General features: G+C 50.3%; 4 protein-coding genes across 4 annotated transcripts; 3 read left to right on the forward strand and 1 right to left on the reverse strand.

Moving 5' to 3' along the window:
* Positions 1 to 6,703: 6,703 nt before the first annotated feature.
* On the forward strand, positions 6,704 to 7,738 carry BGZ61DRAFT_463503 (uncharacterized protein). Its single transcript, XM_046247405.1, has one exon. The coding sequence runs from the start codon at positions 6,734 to 6,736 to the stop codon at positions 7,412 to 7,414; it is 681 nt and encodes a 226-aa protein (XP_046096329.1). The 5' UTR covers positions 6,704 to 6,733; the 3' UTR covers positions 7,415 to 7,738.
* A 2,959-nt stretch (positions 7,739 to 10,697) lies between these two features.
* On the forward strand, positions 10,698 to 11,791 carry BGZ61DRAFT_563322 (uncharacterized protein; the record flags this gene model as incomplete). The annotated part of the gene is made up of 2 exons (XM_046255870.1): positions 10,698 to 11,613; positions 11,769 to 11,791. 2 exons carry the CDS (start codon positions 10,698 to 10,700, stop codon positions 11,789 to 11,791), a joined length of 939 nt encoding a protein of 312 aa, XP_046096330.1.
* Positions 11,792 to 14,944: 3,153 nt separating this feature from the next.
* BGZ61DRAFT_368835 (uncharacterized protein) lies at positions 14,945 to 15,406 on the forward strand (the record flags this gene model as incomplete). The annotated part of the gene is made up of 1 exon (XM_046241917.1): positions 14,945 to 15,406. One exon carries the CDS (start codon positions 14,945 to 14,947, stop codon positions 15,404 to 15,406), a length of 462 nt encoding a protein of 153 aa, XP_046096331.1.
* A 960-nt stretch (positions 15,407 to 16,366) lies between these two features.
* On the reverse strand, positions 16,367 to 17,081 carry BGZ61DRAFT_147320 (uncharacterized protein). Its single transcript, XM_046237323.1, has 2 exons — positions 16,913 to 17,081; positions 16,367 to 16,845 (listed from the first exon to the last, which is right to left on the reverse strand). Exons 1-2 carry the CDS (start codon positions 16,928 to 16,930, stop codon positions 16,471 to 16,473), a joined length of 393 nt encoding a protein of 130 aa, XP_046096332.1. The 5' UTR covers positions 16,931 to 17,081; the 3' UTR covers positions 16,367 to 16,470.
* Between the last annotated feature and the right edge of the window lie 1,063 nt (positions 17,082 to 18,144).

An 18,144-nucleotide genomic window follows, 5' to 3' on the forward strand; every position in this document is an offset into this window, starting at 1 on the left:
CGTAATTAAATCTTCAGATGCAATTCAACTACTAACTCAATGCTCAGCAGCTCAGTCAGCCGGACGAGGAAGAGGAAGAGGAGAATGAGGATAATTGAGCAGTGGCAATTTCCACTCTGACCGCCACGCCGATGCCTGATGTCGCTTTGGATGGAATAGAAATGCAGCCTGCTGGTCCGCAGCTGACTCGTTGCTGTGACCATAAACTCTGTAGCGCCCAAAAAATCAAGAAACGTGGGCTGAGGTACAAAGGGCAATGTACTGCGGGGCCTTGGGGATATGCCGCTAACCCAATTTGGCCCCTTCGCGGCGAATTTCGGGGTTTTGCAACAGCGACCCCTATAGGCTGCCATACTTTTTACCGACCGGTCCAATCTGGCGTATATCCCGTGACAGGCCTGCTTGAAGGCCAATTTCTCCAAGTGTCCAGCATCCTATCCTCAGCAGCTGAAGCACGGTCTGTCAAAATGAGACTGTATGATGTTAGTAGGATTCAATCTGAATAGTTAGTGTGCCTGAGGCTTCTGGTCCATGTCAAGCCTCCCTGTTGCAATGGCGAATTTGATTGTTGCCCGTACTGCCTGCATGTTTGGCGCCCATTTGTCCCCGTCAGATGCTGCCTTTCCTCCTAAGAAGAACGAGAGGTTTCCCATCTTTGTCTGTGAGCATCGCAGCATGCCTTCTCGTTGCGCGGCCCACTTTGTGCAGCGGAATAGGAAGTGTTCCACTGTCTCTGATGCTTGCCCGCATTCGCAAGTGTCCGATTCCATTGCTCCTATCTTGCACAGAAAGCTATTAAGTCTCGCCATTCCGGTGCGGAGCTGCGACAGTACGTCTGCTTCCTTCCTCTTCAGCGGGTCATACAGAGCACGGGTATGCTTGCCTGGCAGTGCCGTGTCTATCTGCTTCGAGTATTTCCCGACTCTTTCTGGTAGTGTTCTTGTTTGCCGCTGCTTGGTTATCGCTAGTCTTATCCTTGTGGATCTTGCTAGATGTGGTGGCACATCTGGTCTGCATTCTCCTTCTGTGGCCTTCCGGGCTGCTGTTTTGGCTTTTGGTCCCAGCGCGAAATCCTCTTCTCCTGTTGGAACCCACATCATCCGGAGAGAGTGGCCCTCGTTTTCAAGACGCTTGATATGGTCGTAGATTTGCCGTATGATCTGTTGGCCGGATTGTTGTCGTGGCCGTCGTATGGCTTCTAGTGCGGAGCGGCTGCTTGTCATAACAGTCATATCCCGCCGGCAGAGTCCAGACGGCATACAGCTCGGCGATGTATAGGTTCAGCTCCTCCCTTGACCCGAGAGTGATGGAGTAGCTGGCCACTACCTCGTCAGCATTGTTGATCGCCGTATCTCGTACGACACCTCCCATGCCTACTATGCCCCCTCTCTGCGAGGAGCAGGTGGCAATGACTATGCCATCTACTCCCTTTGCGGCTTCCACCGCTTTCTCCCGGTTAGAGTCGCACGACATTAGTGCACGGTCTCTCCATGGCGGTAGCGCGTACTCCTGGATGATCTCCATTCGTTCAGTGGTTGTCTCCCCTTGTGCCTGAGCAATCCTCTGCATCGGCGACACGAATCGGCGACACACTTTCACTTTCAGTGTAGCCAACGGGTGTGTCCTGGGAAGGGTCCGGAGGTTGATCCAAAACCTTGTTGCTGCTTGCATATGTCGTTCCTGTACCGGTTGGATACTAGCTTCGGCCTCTGCCACCGCTGTTGCCACAGTCTGGAAAGCTCCCGTGATCGCTTGTGCTCCGACCATCTGTGCCTTATTCAACCAAGCTGCTTCTCTGACACCGCATGAGTGCGTCCACACGTTAGATGCATAGTCCATGGTGGGAGCTACTGTTGCTACGAACAGTTGTCTCGCCGTCCGCGGTGACAGCATCTTCAGTCTTCTCAGGCATATGGCAGCCGAGAGCCCCTTTGCAGCAGCTCTAGCTATGTGTTCCCTGTACCGTAGTTTCGCGTCCATGACTACTCCCAGGATCTTGGCGCTCGCCTTCGGCTTGACTACTTTTCCTTTGATCATGAACGGCGTGTCGCTTGTACGCGCGGCGTTCGCGTGAAATGCACGATGGCCGTTTTGTCTCCTTCGAACGTCGCGCCGCTCCGTCTTTCCCAGCCCAGTGCTTCATCTATAATTGATTGGATACCGGCTCGGTTCTCCTGTGCTGTTGGTCCCACCACCCAGGCCGAGTAGTCGTCCACGAATGCTATCGAGCCACCTTTTGCGTTGATTCTTCTCTGCACCAAATCTGCATTGAAGAACAGGAACAACACCGGCGACAGCGGTGACCCTTGCGGGAGACCTGCCTGTGGCAACTCCCGTAGTTGTGATGTGTGCCCATTTGCTATCACGGCGGCCGTACGCCCAGAGCAGAAGGCGTCAATCCATCTCACCAGTCCACCAGGTATGCCTCTCGCCTTCAGCCTCTCCAGTAGTCGCTCTTTGAACACTCCATTGTAAGCACCTTTGACGTCGAAACTGATCAGACTGAGCACCCTGCTGGCCCTCCATGCCTTATAGATCTGTTCCTGCAGCAGTATCAGTGCTTGTTCGGCTGACCTTCGCTTCCTTGCACCGAAGTGGTTTGCAGGTAGCAGTCCATAGCTCTCCACTACATAGGATATCCGCTCTGCAACAACTGCCTCGAGTATCTTGCCTAGTGTTGATAGTAGCGATATCGGTCTCCAGGCCTTAGCCACTGTGTAGTCTCCTTTGTCTGGCTTCTTCAGCGGGATGATCTTTGCACTCCTGCATTGGTGGGGTACTACACCATCCCTGAGGGATGTGTCGAAGAGGTGCAAGATACGGTATTTAACCACTGGCCAAAGCTGTTTCCACACCATTGCTGGCAGACCATCGTCTCCAGGCGCTTTCCAAGGTTTCACTGCTCGCAATTTTTCCTCAACTTCCTCCATGGTGAGGTCTGGCATGTGAACTTCCCTCCGATGCGGTCGGTCACCTTCATCTTCAATCCTGGCCGGCAACGGCGGGAAGAACGAGCTGAGCAGCTCCTCTGCCTGTTCCACTCTATCTTCCGTGGTGGAGCCGTCTTGTCTCTAAAGGTGGCACCCTATCGTTCATGATGTCCTTTCCAGGTTTCAAATACTTGGCTGCCTTCCATATGTTGACATCTTCTGCTAGGAAATCTTCCCAGTGCAGTTTCTTCTGTTTCCGGATGGCATCATGGTACTCCTTGGATGCTTCCTTGGCCCGTTTTTCCAGGTCGGGCCTCTCCTGACCTGCTCGCCGCTGTGCCCTAGCCTGATTTCGCCAAAACGTGTACACCCGCCGAAGTCTTGTCAAATCCTTGGTCCACCAGCGCTTCGCGTACGATACTGGTTGTGCTCGGGGCGTCAGCTCGTGGATTGCCTCGAGGACGACCCTCATAAACTGATCTGTCTGCTCCTGCACGCCAACGGTCCAGGAAAGCTCTCGGAGATTGTCCTCCACTCTGGTTCTGATTGCTGTCCATGGTGCGTTCTTGAACATCAGTCTTTCCATGACAATCCGTTCAGGCATGGCGACATCGAACGTCGTTTGGATTGCCCGGTGGTCCGATCCATGTTCTGTCGGGTGTATGGAGCACTCCACCATTTCGTTCGTCACCTCCGCCGTCGCCAGCACCAGGTCGATTGTGCTTTCCTTGTCAGGGCCTTGCCATGTCTTCGTGCCTCTCGGGAGGAGGCTGTGAAAGACCGTGTTCGTTCATGAGATCGATGATCGGATCGGCTTCGCCTTGCCTTGCCCATGGCACATCATCTCCTCCCCATAGCCAGTCGTGTTGATTAAAATCTCCAGCAAGGATGACGTCCACCGCCATCCCTGTCCTGCCCCTAAGGTCGAGGATCACCTGGTGCAGGGCATGGCATATATATCGAAGAGCCTGGGGCTTACGTCCCGGCACATATACTGACACAACTAACATTATTCGGTCCGGGAGTCGTATGGTTGCTGCTGTTAAGTCTGGGGACTGTATTGGTACTTGCTCGGCCTCCAAGTCCCTATTCACCCACAACATACTCCGGATTGCCCATCTGCCATCCCTCCAAATCCTGGGGACCATTTTGACCCATCGGGGGTGCCCCATAGGGACTGTTAATAGTTTACCGTTGCTTTTCCATGCCTGTGGTTCTTGAATCGCCACAACTGCAAAATTTTGGAGTCGCTGGTCATTTATTAGGCTTTCGTGTACTGTATCCTGTTTTCTCACATTCAGTTGGATTACCTGAAACATCCTGCTCTTGCCGAGTGGGGTAGAGTTTCGGGCAGCTTCTACTGAACGACTCATGCGGCCCACCGCAGGGCACACACTTGGGTACCTGCGTCTGACACTCACTATGATGATGGCCTTCGACGGCGCATCTTGCACATACTCGATTCTTGCTGCACGAGAATGCCTTATGGCCGAGCTCCTGGCAGTTATAGCATTGCATCGGTCCGGTTCTCCGCTCGAAGGCCCCGGTGTACGCCGATTCACCCGCTGCAAGGAAGTAGTGTTCCTGTAGGAGTCTCGTAGCGTCGCTATTTTTAGTAAGGTATACCACCATCGATCCATATGCCTTTGTGCTGTTCTTTCGACTCAACCAGGCTATCTTGGCAATCTGGACTTCATTCTCTTGGCCCAAGGCTTCCATTGCTCCAGGAAGGACCTTGCCATCCTGGTCGAGAACGGCAGCGCGGTTAATGTTGTCAACTTTAACTGGGTATAGTTGGTCTCGAAGAACTCTTGCACCTGGGGCTTTCTTGGCCTCGATGATGGTCCTGATCATCTTTAATTCTTCTTCATTCCTGCCAATGACCCTCAGGCGGTGGGTGTTTCGTCCATCTCTAGTCACCGCAACACATCGCCAACTAGGTTGGTCGCTAGACATTCGCATTTCCTGTTCAATGGTCCTGCGAAGTACTGCCGGTGTAGTGTCTCCGATATGATCGTCGGGCACTCTGGATGTGTCTACTGTGCAGAACATCGGTTCCGGGGTTGCCGATCGAACCGTGGACGAAGCTTGAGTGGTAATACTAACAGGTGTCATTCTGGCAGCGTCCGCATATGTCTTGCTAGACGATCGTGCTGCTTGAGCATTGTTCACGATATCCAGCTGTAGCCGGGTCTGCTCCAACTCGCTGCAAACTTGGGTAAGCTGCTCTCGGACTTGTGATAATTCTTGTGCCATCTGGGCCGTGGTCCTAGTGACTTCTTCAGCCATGCGGTCGCTAAGTTTTGTAAACTCAAGCTGAAACTCTGCCTTCATCGTTTCCATTCTCTTATTGAAGTCTTGTTCTAGGAGTCGTTTCAGACCCTGGATTGCCTCCGTCATGCTGCCAGCTGCCTTAAGCGTGGTCCTTTTCTTAGTTCTGGTGTGACTCAAAGCTCCCTCACTGCTCTCATCTTCCTGCCATTCCATATCACCATTTTGCTGCTCGGATTCCAATGCCCTCGTCGTTCTGGTCCTTTTACGCAGGGGACGATGATATCCCTCGCCCGGAACATCCGGTTCGCCTTCCATGACGACAATGACGTCTGAAGCGGGGTTCGCAACACCAGACATCCGCCAAAGGCCTGAATCTCCGCCAAGCGGCTACCGGGTATTTCAAAAGTAATAAAGGAGATAAATAATGAGATTTCGAGAAGTCTCTTCTTCTGGGTTGAGAAATGTCTCACCGCAGAATGACTGAACAAACAAACATAGTCGGTCGCGGAGACATTTGGCTTAGTCAGAAAACGCGCCCGGGCGCCAATTTTAAAATGGCGCCCAGGCGCCAGTGTATCAGTCGCCTGGTTATCCCCACGCTAAATAGAAATCTATTGTGGCTGTGCCGGAAAATTAAAATATCCGTCTACCGATACTGCCTTGCGCGTCTTTCGCTAGCCCGAGGGCTTTGGTGCCGACGCATTAGTGCCCAATGCTTTCTTTTGCGAATTGGGCTCTTCCCGTCACTTTTTCTTGTATGTCTAGGGTCTCCTGGATCCCCCGCATCGAAGAATGATCCTTGACCTCATTGCTCGGACAGCAAATTTATCTGTACGGTTATTCCGTTCTGTCAAGCCCTCTTCTGTTTGCACAGTTGATACCGCACCCACGAGAAAACCTTGATCTAGATATATTACGAGATCACCAATATATCTTTAAGGCGATAGTAGCCTTCGTGGCGTCGTACTAGAACCTATCTATTAAGCTCCGCGACCCTGCAACCTATTCTGTCGAGGTTTCTGTATCAAAGCGCGATTGCTGTCCATGGACGCCTTAGAGCCTGCTCCTGGTGAGTGTAAACGCCCCGTTGCTGCAAGCCCTGCCAGCCCTCTGCATCCCTTGAGCGAGACTTAATACCCGTATCTGTAGGACCTGATTCCGGACCCGACGAGGTGAAGTGGCAGGTGGCCTTCTTCGCCCTCGTCCCTCTCGTCCTGGGGGCGATGACGCAGCCCATCGGGCGTGTGCTCGACCTGCCCCCGGAATATCGGTTCTTCGTACGGTCGTCGCCGGTGACGTGTGTGTTCGATATGCTGTTGTTCGCAGCAACCGTTACGCTGCACTACATCGCTGAACCCCAGTGGTCCTGGGGGCCGTTCAGGTCGGAGCTGGCGTACCGGTTCCGTGACGAGGACTTCGCCCCCGCCGGCAACGACGGCAGGAAAGCTGATGTTGAGAGGGTCGCGCTTGGCCGCTGGATTCTGATGATTCTCGGAGGCGTTCCCTGCCAGACCATCAAGCTGCTCGCTATGCGCGGCATCCCCCTCACCCAGATCACCGCGCTTATGTTCTTCGTTCCGATGGTCTTGGGCGAGGTCTTGAATCTTTGCGCGCTGACCTTCTTCCACCAATCTGGGGTGAGGAAAACAGACTACGATGGCTGCTGGGCCCTGAGAGCTCATTCTTGGTGGCTGAAGGCTATCAATCCGTCCAGTATCGCCATTCATGAATTTCTGAGCGCGTTTTTATTGCTGAACATTATGCATCCTGATTTTGAGCCACCTCTAGGAATTTTCCTACTTCTACTTGCCGGGTTTTCTATTTCCTTTGTGGCATTGCATTTTCTTACCAGCAAAGTCGACGAAGAAGAGGTGGCTACTGCTATTCGTGTGATAGTCTCGAAATCGGTCTATGCAGTTGTTTCTCCTAGTGTGATCGGCTCTACAGTTGGAGGCGGCCTGTTCTTGCTCTTCATTATTTGTTTCATAGTAAACATCGCCTTTCTTCTGGGGATAGTTGCTGTCCCGTTGTTGGCCCTCAGTTATCTCTCAACTTTGTTCGGTCATGTATTAGGTATTCCCAGAACGGCCCTTGGACAGGTTCTACTGCATTCCTTTCTTCTCAACATTGCCATCGCCGTCCTGGGCTACGCATATGTGTTTAATGGCACTGGTACCGAGAATCCAAGCTGGGTGGGAGTCTTCGGATAAAGCTTCGTGGAATGGAAGGCCATGGTTACAGTTATAAACTTTTTAACTATCTATCTGAGTAATGCTTTGGAATGACGACCCGTTGAACTCCTTCGCCAAGAATTGCGAGAAGACAATGGAAGACTGGATCTCATTACTGGGCAAGGCCACGTTACCAAATGATATCGCGAGTTCAGACCCCCGTATCATTACCGCATTCAAAGCTGTGGACAGGGTTATTGTGGACAAGAAGGGACATATCTGCTCCGACGGCTGTTACAATTTCTAGAACGCTGTCATCATCTTTTGCTTGTTGACATTTGGTCTGGCCTTGATGCACTGTATGGAGGAAGTGCACCCGTGCAGCTGATGTTAAGAAGTGCTCACACTAAGTCGGACCACCCATTAGCTGACCGACCCCTTACCTGACCGCCCCACTTACATAACAACCAAAATCGCAATTCAACTTCACTTATAGATAAAATAACAACTAAAAGACCTAATTGGCCCATTTCAACTGATTTTTAATAAACTAACTAATGAAATTTCTAAATATCAAAAAATCAACTAATTAAAACAAAGAAAAAACAAGTGTGAAGGGCTGGACAGGAGTTTGTTCAACAAGCTGTTGCCGTAGAATTGTCTATCTAAAGCTAAGGAGAAGAAGGAAGGAAAGAAAGAAGAAAGCTGCTTCCTCACCGCTAATATACTGCGTAGTTGCCCAGGTAATATCAATTAGTGGGTTCCGGCACAGCCAGAACCCCAAGCCAGGCCCCAGCCTGTGACAACAAGCTATTCTGAATCTTCAACCTCAGGCGTTTTTATTCGCCTTCTTGCCCTCTTAACATTCCGGATATCTTGAAATAGCCTATTTGGGTCTTTATAAACCCGTCCTCTTTTCCTAGCCTTTGATTGGCTTGAATTTTGATCTTGGACTTTGATTTTTTCTTCTAATTGGGCAATTTGAAACTGGAGCCTATCAAATCCCTTGCTAATAGTCCGCAACAGCTGTCTCGTGGTTGGGCTAGCTAGCATTTCCTTCTTATGAGAACGGACCAATAAAGTAATGTCTCTCGAATTGCTAGGGGTTGTAAAAGGGATGATTTCAGACCTCTGATTCGTTTTTGGAGAAATAGGAGCTTCTGATTGGACCGTAATTGTGTCATTAGGGTTGTGAATAACAAATTTACTACCCATTGGCTTTGATATGTTGATTGGCCACAACCCAGCTCCTCTCCAACCTGATAAGGCATTTTTAGTAGTAAGAGCCTTCTTCCTTGCCTCAAAATAGCAAGTAAGAAAGTCGTCCTTCCTAGTTGGGCCAATATCAGTGAGGGGATTGGCTAGTGTTAAGGCGGCCCGATATGCAGCTTTAAGTGGCCCAAAGACTGATATATCAAGAGGCTGAAGAACGTGGCTTGTGTGAGGCGGCAAATAGAGTAAATGGACTCTATTGGTCACACAAATACGCATAAAATCAGGCGTTATGTGTGATCCATGCCCATCTAGGATGAGGAGCCTCTTCTCATTGGTCCGGGCTGGCTTAGAGCCCGGAAGAAAGACTTCCTGCAGCCAAGCAAGGCCAATTTCGTCATTAGTCCAGCCCTTTTTAGACGATGTGAATTTCCAATTGGTCAGAAAGTCCAATTCCTCTGGAAACCATTGGTGTTGGACGTGTTTGCCTTTAAAGACGACCAATGGGTCGAGGCACCTTCCCGTTGCGGAAATAGCCTCAAGAATAGTTATCCAATTAAGGTCATGTGGCTGTTTCTTAATTGTCGATCGGAGCTCTGATTGGCCAACTACAAGCCCGTTGGTTCCGAGCCCTTGGAAGACTCCAGTTTCGTCAAAATTCCAACGGTTGCGTGGAGGGATCGATTTGACCCCTGGTTGGTCTAATAGGTCATAGAACCCACGAATAGCAGCTGGATTTGCTCCATTTATCCTTTTCCGGTCAATTCCCTTTCCTTTGAGTGTTTTTATTCGCTGGTTGCGGCGTAGGAAGCCAGTCATCCAGTGCTTTCCGAGTTGTCGGTTGACGCCACTTTCGCCCAACAAGGAAGTTGCCAACTTCCGGATCTGGCTATGAGTCAACGCCATTCCGAGCTTATCTTGTAAGATGAGCCAATCACAGAGCTGGTCTTCCTGGTTCTTAGAAAGCAACTGACGCCATTCGTGGGCTTCGTTGCGGCTTGGGACGCCATTGAGCTTGGTCCGTAGGGTTGAATAAGGAACAACGCGCTCATTGGCTGCTTTTCGCATTGATAGACCATTTTTCACATCCTGAATGGCTAGTTGGAGGTCTTCTTCGGTGTATTTAGGCATGAAAATAACGAAAATAAGGTTAAATTGACCAATTGAGTGTTATTGAAGGAAGAAACGCGTGTGGCTAGAGGCGCGTTGTGGTTGACGCGTTGTAAGTGGGGCGGTCAGGTAAGGGGTCGGTCAGCTAATGGGTGGTCCGACTTATCCAACAGGGGGCACGTTCACGCTGGTACTTACTGAATTGCTTCGCAGCGTGTGGATGTGCTGGCATCGTTGATGGCGCCATCCGTCATATCCCGACTAGACTTAGACACAACACGTTGGTTTTCGGGCTTTAAAATTCAACTAGAGATAGAATCAGCAATTATGAACTACATATCAAATTTCTAAACTAGTATCTTATTCAGTTGTGGTGCTGTACTGTGTTGAAATCATCAACTTTTCGTCTGTTTCGCGCTGGCGCTGCTTAGTCATCTGGATGGAATTTCCTTGACAAAAACCTAGTTCGATTTTCCTCGACAAATTAAACTATTTTGGGGCTAGCATCAAACACTTTGCTTTACCTTCCTGTCCATATTTGGATGACGGGAGATATGTAATTTAATTATCAGCCCCTTCCTTTTCAAATTATCATATCCATTGTAGACGTGTCTCATTGACTCTAAAATCTCTTCTGAAAGATAGGCCAGATAAGATCTTTATCTTTCTAGACCAGAAGGAATCACACCGCGAACATCGAGGATCCCTTACAATGACTTCTGATCTAGATGAACGCCCCCAAAAACGAGGGCGGCCAGCTAAGTATCACTCCGGCGAGAAGAGAAGAGAAGAATATGCCAGGAGACGACGAAATCAGAGGCAGGCAGCAAAAGCATCCAAACGAGATCATAAGTTTGTTCAGAACTATATGATAGGGATGGCACCGTCGCCCTCAGCTATGCCATATCCCATAGAATCCTGTCTAGCTACCGGAGCTAGAGAGGAATCCGCCTCTTCTACCATTGCCGTCGACCCAACCCCCATTTTCGACCATGATCACATGCCGCATGCTCAAGATGACATGCTAGAGAAGGCTAAGGCAGACGTGGACCTGAGGGGAGCAAAGCGGCAGGGAGAGGCCTCTGCGCATCGTGACGAACGGCATACTCATTTCTATAGCCAGGGCGTTCCCTCCGTCCTGCCTCCACTCCCATATCAACTCACCAGTGGAAATCCTTTGGGGTCTGGATACGATGCCGAGGGTGCCAATATATCAAGAGGGATCCAATCGCAGACCGACCATGGCGACGCTTTGGGGCTCGAAGGCCTAGAAATCTCACATTTCCTTCCCCCTCCTAGTCCTCCACTGCAGCCAATCGCAGAAGAATCTCCCGTGGGGGATGGTGGCATTTCCCCAGGATCAGCATCGGCATCGCCACTTTTCGTTGCTGACAATGAAGACCTTGCTCCGACAGCCACCGTCGACATAGCCGCAGAAAACTCAACGCCCGTCGCCAATACGGACCACGACGATCAGGTGGACCGCCTTGCGTATCAGCTGACAGACCAGCTAATCACATTTCGAGGATGCTGCGTTGACTGCCACCGGGCAGCAAAACTTCAGCACCATCAAGACCCCAGAGAGCATATTAGTCTCGCGGCTTACCTTGAATCTACGACTGGTCTCTGCCCTGAGGTCCTCAGCTCTACCCGAATCGCTTCTCTGGAGGATGATCTTGCCGGCAAGACGAGTTCTGCAAGCCGACAACAGATCTACTGTGGCCTCGAGTCCGGAGATCTGGCGCCGCCCCATCTTTGCATGAGTGAAGATGAACGGGTCACGGCTGTCGCTGGGGTCGGCTTTGATGTTGATAGCATCACGGGTTTCCCTAGCAACCTTGCTGTGGCCAAGCAGGGTATTCGATGGTACCCTACCCAGATGCCTGTGTCGGACCTTCAGTCCGGTCTCCATCTCCGTCCGAGACAGGTTTACTACTTCGATGCGGCTGGAAACCAGCATCAAGTCCACCGACCTGTGCATCAAATCCCACACTACGCATTCGGTCGTCTCATCAGCTTCGAAGATGTATCGTTGTACTTCCTCTTTCCCCATCTATACCGCGAGAAGCAGCAGTCCAGTCGCCTTCGAGATGAAGATTTTCGGCTATGGATGGACAGCGTCTTGCTCCCTATAATATACGAACACTATGGTAGCGCCCATGTCCAACACTACCCGTCGAGCTATGACCAAGGCTCGAACCAACTACACTGCATATCCACGTGGACCACATATAAGTGGCCCATCTCTATTACATCCACTTTGCCGCGCTCAGCTTACGTAATGATCCACTACATTCGGACCCGAAAGTGGATGTAATGGAGTGGATTTAGGTGGATTTAGGTATAGTGGGATATTCCCTGAGCTTGCACGGCCTATAGTACTTATTTTTGTATATAATTGCCTAGTAAATCGAGGTACCGAGACCCAAGTTAGCCAAGGTCGATCCCCCCCCAGCTAATCTTATAAACGTCATACGAGAAACTGCCCCTATTGAGGCGTTTTCAACAGATTTCCTGCTGTTGTTTTTGCAAGAGATAATTTTTTGACGATGTCAGCCAACCAGCCAGGCCAACAGCACCACCTCGAAGACCGGCTTTTTCGCCATTTCAGAGGCTGGACTTGGTCAGAACGCGCTCGTGATACTAGCTCTTGGCTGTGGGACTTTGGCTATGATATTCAACGTCATGGCTTACGCAAATGGGCTTGCAAGGACTGTGTCCTCAGAAATCGTCCCATTATCGCGAGTTTTACCTCTTCAGGTCTCCAGAACGCGGCAAATCATCTATGGCGTGAGCACAAATCACCAGCACCAGAGGGAGAGAAAAAGAGCACAGCACAGCTGAAATCCGAAGGCGCACTGAAATCGAACCAGCCGACTATTGCCTCTGTTCTGAAACTGGACGTCAACAAGCCTACGGAACAGAATATCGCGAATAGCTTCATCTCACGCTTTGATAAGCAACACTTTCAGCGTATGCTAGTCGAATTAATCGTCAGTAGCAACCAGTCCTTTTCCTTCGCCGAGAACCCCATCCTCCGAGAAATCTTCGACTATTTGAATCCCTCCGTTTCGATCCAACGCGCCAACTTGAGTGCCACGGCTGTCCGATATAAGATCATTCAAGAGTATAACCGCCACAAGCAGACGGTTATCGAGGTGCTGAGGAACTCCCCTGGAGCGCTTCATATCTCATTTGATGGCTGGACGTCTCGAAATAAGCTTGCCCTCTACGGTATTGCTTGTTTTTTCAGAGATGAGAAGAATAGACCATGCAAAATCATGATTGGGGTTCCAGAGGCTCATCGTCACTTCGGCTCAACGATCGGTGGGGAGGTTCTCGACGTCCTACACACTCTTGGCGTAAGTCCAGAGAAGATTGGCTATTTCACGCTCGACAATGCTGAAAACAACGATACTGCAATGGAGGTTATTGGTGCTGAACTTGGGTTCGATGGCCGACTACGCCGAGGACTCTGTATTGGCCACACAATTAACTTGTCAGCCAAGGCGCTCTTATTTGGCAAAAAAGCCGGCGCGTTCGAGCAGCAATTATCAGGCGCAGAAGCGTTATCTGATACTGAATACGCTCAATGGCGCAAAAAAGGACTAGTTGGCAAGTTACATAACATCGTAGTTGATGTGCGTATTAGCCATCGGCTAATTTACTTATTCAAGGAGGTCCAGAGGGTAAGCGGTTTTCACTAAATCTTGTTCGTCTCATACTAATTTGGTATATCTAACAGGACGAAATTGATCGCGCCACCACCCTCAAACTCCGATCGAAGAAACCACTCAAGCTAATTGTCGATAACGACACGCGTTGGCTGTCACAACTCTACATGATCCGCAGGGCTCTACGGCTAAAAACCTCTATCGAACTCCTACTGATCAAGTACAAGGCGCAATGGGAGGACGAAAATCGGTCTAAAAAGACTGGCCGAGTGACACAAGCCAAATTGGCGAAAAAACCACGCATCCTCCGAGACGAGAATCAGCTAACGGATAAACACTGGGAGGTTCTTTACCATTTGGAGGCTATTCTGACTGTTTTTGAGACCGTGGTAAAGACGCTTGAGGGTGATGGACACATCCGCAGGCGTAAGCAAGGCTGGACCGGCTCCTATGGCAATATCTGGGACGTGGTGCTTGGCTATGAGTTGCTGCTTAACACTGGAAGAATATAAGCAGCTTGCTGCTAACTTTCCTGATCCCGAGCACTTCCGCATCGGAATCAACCTTGCTTGGGATAAGTTGGATGAATATTATCGGCGGCTAGACGAGACGCCCATCTACTATACGGCAATAGCGCTCCATCCAGCTTATCGTTGGGACTGGTTTGATGAAACCTGGGCTCATAAGCCTAGTTGGGTTGAAAAGGCAAAAGAGATGGTTGCCGACGTCTGGCTGTCTGATTACGCTCATTTCGAGGTTAGATCCAGCAGCAGCAGAGGCGATGACGAGCCACCAGCAAAAAGACCTCGGTTTTTCAACCCCTTCGAGAAGAACAGCGTCTGCCAAGCTCAACACCAACCTCCGCAGCAGCTATTGTTGGTGATGAGTACCAAGCGTGGCAGACGGATCGTGAGGCCAGCGACGGCGACGTTCGTGATCCAATTGGTTACTGGATCACTAAGCAAAGTAGATATCCTCGGTTATCCAGGATGGCCTTGGACTTCCTGACAATCCAACCGATGTCAGCCGAGTGTGAGAGGTTATTTTCAGCTGCTGGCAAGATGATCTCGGGGTTGCGAACTGACCTAGATGCTGAGATTATCGCCATTTGTCAGGTTTTACGCTCTTGGTACCGTGCTGGGCTTATCAAGGACCTGGATCCATTGCTTAAGTCACACGTTGAAAGTAAGCTGGATGCCGGTTGTGCGACTCTAAGCGACGACGAGCTGGCGCTTGCTGAGTCAAAATGGCTATTGGAGGGCGAGGAGAGCGCCAGCGAGGTTGACGATTTATCACAGCAGCAACAGGCTGAAGAGTTAGTGTCAACCTCTGAAAGTGAGGCTGAATAGGCACCGACGAGGTTGTGAATAGCCTCAAAAATCCACTTATAAATCCACTTATAAATCCACGTGTGTACGTCCATTCCACTCCGGCCGAATATGTATTACATCCACTAGGTAATTGCCTAAAAAATCGTACATCCACTCTACTTGGTCCAAATGTGAGTGGGTGTAGTGGTTCCGAGCCTTGTCTATTTCACTGCGTCGTACAAACCGCTCTCCGACATTTGATAATGACGAGCGAGCCAGTCCTCAACTTCCCCTTCGCCTACCGCGCTCTCTTCCTCTACTTTGAAGCTGTTGGAGCCTTCGTCGGCGCCCTGTTGCTTCACTTTCGCCCCGCGAGCTTCCTCAACGCCATGGCCCCGGCCGCCAAATACGCGCCGGATAACCAGATTATCTACGACCAACTTGCTGCGACATATATCCTGTTTGCGTTCAATGAAGCCATTATCTTGCGCACTACGAATGACCTGCGGGTGTGGAGAGGGATCCTGATCGGTATCTTGGTGTGCGATGCTATACATTTATTTGGGAGTTGGGCAACTCTGGGCGGAACTGTGTTCTGGGATCCTCGTACCTGGAGGCCCGAAGATTGGGTGAACCTTGTGAGTCTTTGGGGACAGGCGGCCGTCCGGCTTGCTTTCGTGGCAGGAGTCGGCCTCAAACAGACTGCGGCTACGAAGAATGAGTGATTGGATGTGTGGCTCGACGGGTGAGGATTTCTTTGTCATGGAGATGACCTTGTTCATGACAGACTTCTGCTCACCAGAGGTCAACATGCGTTTCCGGGAACTCGGTCAACTGACTGGCGCAGGAGGATCGTCTTGGTCCGCGATGGGATCGGTACTTCCGCCCCTCCTTTTGCGGTCCCTTTTTCGGGGGGTTCCAAGTACAGAGCGAAGGCACCAGAGGCTCGGAGGTAGGATACTGCTGCTCAACTGGTGGGTTATCAGTAGATAGATAGGGAACCAGCAGCTATTTAAGCATATCTATCTACTTTACTAGTCACTGTGGCTTCGGTGTCAGTCAGGTCATGGGAGACATAAAGACCTAGTTCGAACCTGATCGCCTCATCCAGTTTGCACAGGAGGCAGACTATCCCAGCTCCGCCAATGTAATCGCTATAAGACGGGATTCCCGATGACTTACGGCAAACGATTTCTATCGCTCTGGCGGATGCAAGCCTCATTCATGGACCGTCCACTGAACCGCACTCAGGCGTGAGAGTACGGCTACATGATATTGTGCTTAGTTCTCGCCCACAACGACGCCATGCGGCTTCAACCTATCGCGACCGAGACCACGTTCTCGGGAGACCCATCATCTTTAGGGCCAGAGGAAGAGCAGTTGAACTGCACGCGGTAGAGTTTAAGTTGCAGCATGTGAAGCCTAGATAAATCACCTATACTTCGCCTGGCGAGTGAACGCCTCGGCCACGAGCAGTATAGATCAGCCTACCCTACAGAAATTATGGACACCCTGGGAGTCATACTATTTGCACTAACAACTTTTGCTAATTCGCACGAACAAAGTCACATGTTCAAAATTTGCCCCCCTTTTTTTCCTTGCATTCCCCACCTACCATACTGATTACTATACAATCAAGAGTGCAGCCCGAATTACAATAAAATGTCAACTGCATACATCACGATCACACACACAGTAATAGCCTGACGGTCCTAGCTAGGGCTAAATCGTTTAAAAAATGCATTTCCGGTGTTTTCATACAAAATACTACTTTTCAAGCGGAAAACCCCTATTCCGCCGCCGCCCGAGACGACCGGAGCTGCCGTGAGGTTGACGGCACCCCCGCCCTTGTCCCTCGAGCCTGTCCTCTTCTAGTTTCTTGTATACGGGCAGGTGTATGTGCAGGTGATCCTGATCTTGACCATAGTGATGTCTGCATCTCGATTTCAGCTTGAGTCAGGGACCGCCGGATACTAGGCTTAAGGCTGCTGTAGCCCTGACTCGGGAGGGGCGGCAGGGGCGGGAGGACCTCAACGCCTTCGGTAACTTCAACCTTTAGGTATGGCGGAATAGGAAGCTTCGAGTTGGATAGTGTATGCCGGCACCCGCGAAGCTTAGTGATAATATTAGGGTCATGGATGCGTAGTAATGGTTCCTTAAGGTCCTAGAAGTCTGTATTAGTTCCAATAGCCTAGTAAATCGGGTAGCTAGATGACTAAGAACATACCAACAGCTTCTGTAGCCACCATCGCGGATGCACAACCTCCTTCGTCAGCGGCCGCTGGGCCTCAAGCTCCCGCAGAATGTAATGATTGCATGGCAGGGCATACTGCTGCATAAATACACCCTTACAAGGCGGAAGTGGCACAGGCTCTGCATTTGAAGATAAAGCTGCTGCTGCCCGGCGATATTGTGAGACGATGAGGTTAATAGCATAGTAGGATATCTGTATAGGTAAGTTACCAAGCCATTCCCGACCAACGTACTGAACACGAAGCCTATCATCATATCCGCAGCCCGCTCAATGTAATCACATTCCTTGCGTTAGATTATCTGCATAAGGGCTGTGTGAAGGTGTAAGAGGTTGCCTGTGCCGGTCAGTAGATATGACTTCACATCCTTACATGCGGTTTCGACTGAGCTGTTGACTCGCTGGCCGTAGTTGCGATACCATGCAGTACCCACCTACCGGTAATACCCACCTACCGGTAAGCAAAAATAAAATTTCCTCATACAAAATGCCCAACTTCACTTGCACAGTGCTTGGCCAAAATTGAAGTTATTTACATGAAACAAGCTGTGTCTTATTGAGAGTTTCATGCTGTTTCATATTATGATATTACTTTTTACATTACAGAAGCGGTTTGTTCGCACGGGCCTAATGTATAATTTCTAAAAACGCCTCGTTCAAGAATCGGCTTCCACCAAGTTTCATCGAATTTTTATCTGCACTAACCTTTCGTAATCACCTCAAAAATGCCCCGAATGTCTTATACAGAGAATGGCGTTGTCGAAGCCTTACTGGATGTCACAGATAACGGCCTCTCCCAGAACCAAGCCGCCCAGAAGCATGACATCCCCCAGACGACTCTCTCAGACCGATTAAGAGGCCTACCGTCAAAGTCCGAGGTCACCCAGCCTGCCCAGCTATTATCCAAGTCTCAGGAGTCCAGAATAGTCACCTGGATACTGAGGCAAGAGGCCTTGGGCTATGCTCCATCCCACAGTCATGTTCGCGCCACCGTCGCGGCCCTCTTGAGACAACAAGGCCGGGAAAGGCCTATCGGTATACACTGGGTAGCCAGGTTCATGAAACGACATTCGACCATAAAGACGAAGATAGGAAAACGTCAGGAGGCATCGAGATTCAATTCTTTTACTCCAATGGCCGTCAATTGGTACTTTGATATCCGGAAAAGCGAGTATGGCTGGATCAAGCCTGAGAACACAGTTAATGTTGACG

The sequence above is a fragment of the Ilyonectria robusta genome (assembly GCF_021365365.1).
Source record: "Ilyonectria robusta strain PMI_751 chromosome Unknown BGZ61scaffold_35, whole genome shotgun sequence".
In the NCBI taxonomy this organism is placed as follows: domain Eukaryota; kingdom Fungi; phylum Ascomycota; class Sordariomycetes; order Hypocreales; family Nectriaceae; genus Ilyonectria; species Ilyonectria robusta.